Source organism: Seriola lalandi, unplaced genomic scaffold (genome assembly GCF_002814215.2).
Source record: "Seriola lalandi dorsalis isolate HSWRI2012SDOR001 ecotype SW California unplaced genomic scaffold, Sedor1 jcf7180002052289, whole genome shotgun sequence".
Taxonomy (NCBI): domain Eukaryota; kingdom Metazoa; phylum Chordata; class Actinopteri; order Carangiformes; family Carangidae; genus Seriola; species Seriola lalandi.
The window spans coordinates 40,793-43,868 of NW_019522842.1; the positions used below are offsets into that span (position 1 = coordinate 40,793).

The following is a 3,076-nucleotide window of genomic DNA, read 5'->3' on the forward strand; positions in this document are numbered from 1 at the left end:
GACAGTTGATGTTGTGAGCGCGGCTGCACGGACTAACGGTCAATACAACACGATCCCGAGAGCGTTTGATAAAATATGAACCATATCCAGTGACGTGCAGAGCGGGAAAGCAGCATGGAGACCAAAGCTCCCGCGCTACTGAACGCGGTTCCTCCTCACGGACACGTTATTGTCAGCGAGAAGTGGAGAAACTCGTCCCTCATCCAAAGCCTGAAGGGTAATTATTCATTATAATTATTTTTATTTTATGTCACAGTTCAATGTCAACCTCTTAGAGCGTAATGTTAGCTAGCGTTTGTTCTTTCTTTCTTTTTTTTTGTTGCCCGGAAACAGCGAACTTTCAGGAAATGCCGTTTACAAAAATCTGTATTTAATGTTGTTTCGCTGTAAGAGAAAGTCAAACATTGTAGAATAAAACTTTGAATCATATTTGTTTTTAATAGGTGCGATCTTTGATTCGGCTCAGGTGCCATCAACTAAAAATGTCTCAATAATGTAATAAAAGTACAATTTCTACAATCACTACCGGTTAGGTACTAGGAACATTTCCTAATATACAGTATATATATATATTTAAATATATTTTTTGATGCTTTTAATACGTTTTTGAATTGAGTTCTGCCTGAAAGATAAACGTTAACATTCATATTCGTTGGATATTATGAAGTGTCTTTCCTCATTGACATTTGAAATATATAATAATAATCTTCTTTTCTTTGCAAAACTACCTAAAATTGAAATGTATCAGTATAAAAATATTATATTAAATATAAAAATATTTGCAGAGCTGATTAGGCTTTTTTGTTTATAAATTATTGACTCAAAATTGTCAGTCAACAAACTGATTCAAGTTCTCTGCTTTTCTAATGTGGATATTTGCTGGGTTTTTGTCTTTTGTGATGTTAATCTAAATATCTTTGTGTTCTTTGACTATTGATAGGACAAAACAAGCAATTTAAATGTCAGTTTGATTTTTGAAATTGTGCTTTATTTTTATTTTTATAAAAACAAAAAACTAATTCGTAAGATTTTATGAATCAAATTGAGAAAATATTAGTTTCACCCACAAATAAGTGAAATAGCTGATTGGAAAATGAGATGTTGTCATCTCTGTGTTGAGGAATCTTACCGTCTGAATGTGGAGAATCTTCAGTCATGAACAGGTCGACCTTCTGCCGCAGGTGGAGGTGTGAAAATCCTCTTTGAGAATGAGCTTGGTGTGGCAGATTTCCACCTTGCCAACAAAATCTGCATCCTGTATGTGTCTGAGTGCGACATCATAGCAGCAAACAGCTACAAGAGGAAACTGGTCCGCTATAGAAATGTGAGTGTAATGAAGAAAAATGGCTGACAAAGCGTTTATTCTAAAAGCTTCTCTGCGTTGTGCCGCCTGTTCTGAACTGTCTCCCTCCTGTTTTATAGGCCAGCAGCAGTTTCCAGAAGCTGGTGTTGGTGGAGAACACCAGACTGAGTGAGCAGTACTTGTCTATTGTGCAGAAGTTTGTGGTGTTCGACCTCGGCCTGACTCTGCTGCCGGTCAGTGGGCAGAGCGAGGCCTCGCAGCTCATCACTCAGATCGTAAGTAATGAAGATTATTCAACACTATAGACCCACAAAACCTCCAGCCCCAGAAACACCTCACAGAAACCATTTATATATTTATATCATTTTTTGAGATTATTTTACTAGGCAGTCATCAAAAGGTAACCGTTTGTTGTCTCCATGTAGGACTAATTTAATATAGAAAACAATCCATTGTGCAATGGTGTTATGAAATTCATTATAAGTATCACTATTATTATTATTATCATGACAACCGGCCTAATAATGTCTGAATACAACAGTGTAAACAGCTGTTCCTGGTCTCTCTCTCCTCTCTCTCCCCCATAAAAACAACTAAGAGTGTAGGCCAGTGGGAAGCTGGTGAGGGATCACATCAGTTTTATTTTAAAGTTCTTAGTGTGTATAAATTAAAACTATATAATTCTGCAAGGAATATTAAATTGATCTTAAGCAAAGGCTGAATCAGATGTGTGTTGGAAATCCCCCTCAGACTCTCCCAATTATTCAGGCTTCATAATTACGTCATTCATTATTACAAAAGATGATTCTCTATTGAAATAAAAAAAAGAAACAAATCATTATATCGGTCGAACTGGTCACTGCCAGTCCTACCAGACAGGTTGAGAACTTTGATCCAGGCTACCAATTAATCTTCTTTCAATTTCAAAGACAATGAGAAAGACTGAAATCAACAGTATTCCTTGAAAACGTGCAGAAAATGACCCGTTCAGCTTTTGAGTTGTTTTGGTATAAAAGAGTCGAGCACAGATCTTTGGTGTAAGACTGGTGTCTTTAATCCTAAACGCCTCACAGCAGCCGATTCTGGTGCTGACACTGATTTTTCTTTTCCCAACCTGCTCTGATTGTCTCCAGGTCCACGGGGACAGCAGGGAGAACCCCTTCAGGAGGACGAGCTCCTCGCGGCTGTTGGACCCAGTGGTCCTGTCTCTCGTCCAGCAGGTCCCCGGGGTCGGCAGGGTCAAAGCTCTGGCCCTGCTGCAGCACTTCTCTAGCATCCGGCAGCTCTGCAACGCTGCCCCCTCTGAGCTGGAGCCCATCGTGGGTCAGGCAGCTGCTCAGCAAATCCACAGCTTCTTCAACAAACCCACTGCTGCTGGAACATGAAGCGCTCGTCACCTTCTCCTTTTGCCACTGACTCTCTGTCCCTGGTTGGTGGGCCAGCACCAAAAACCCTTTGCAGAAGCTCTTTGACTGTCATGGACGCTGACTCTTTATTTAAAAGACTGTAATTCTGTATAATTCTGTATATATGTAATAAAACAGCTGTGTTTTGAAAAGATTACAAACCAAGACACTGATTTGTTTACTGATTGATTCATTGTTTTAATTAATTGTTTCATAATTTTGGAGGCTCAATGGCAGACAGCTCTACTGCCACACACAACAATACACACACACATTGACAGACACACACAAGTGCAGTTGCTGCTCAAACTAATTAGACTGATTAACTCAGAGCATTTTTTTTTACTGTGCATGTTGTTCTGTTCTA

The 3,076-nt window shown here is 39.2% G+C and overlaps 1 protein-coding gene across 1 annotated transcript; it reads left to right on the forward strand.

Moving 5' to 3' along the window:
- The first annotated feature begins 6 nt into the window (after positions 1-6).
- Positions 7-2,874, forward strand: LOC111650495 (FA core complex associated protein 24). The gene is made up of 4 exons (XM_023400395.2): positions 7-217; positions 1,182-1,324; positions 1,423-1,578; positions 2,437-2,874. The coding sequence occupies exons 1-4, from the start codon at positions 115-117 to the stop codon at positions 2,686-2,688; spliced, it is 654 nt and encodes a 217-aa protein (XP_023256163.1). The 5' UTR covers positions 7-114; the 3' UTR covers positions 2,689-2,874.
- Positions 2,875-3,076: the final 202 nt, after the last annotated feature.

Bases quoted from the DNA above. Each gene is read 5' to 3' on its own strand.
- LOC111650495 (XM_023400395.2), top strand. From the start codon at position 115: ATGGAGACCAAAGCTCCCGCGCTACTGAACGCGGTTCCTCCTCACGGA. The intron at 218-1,181 runs GTAATTATTCAT...CTTCTGCCGCAG, and splicing joins CCTCATCCAAAGCCTGAAGG to GTGGAGGTGTGAAAATCCTC. The intron at 1,579-2,436 runs GTAAGTAATGAA...GATTGTCTCCAG, and splicing joins CGCAGCTCATCACTCAGATC to GTCCACGGGGACAGCAGGGA.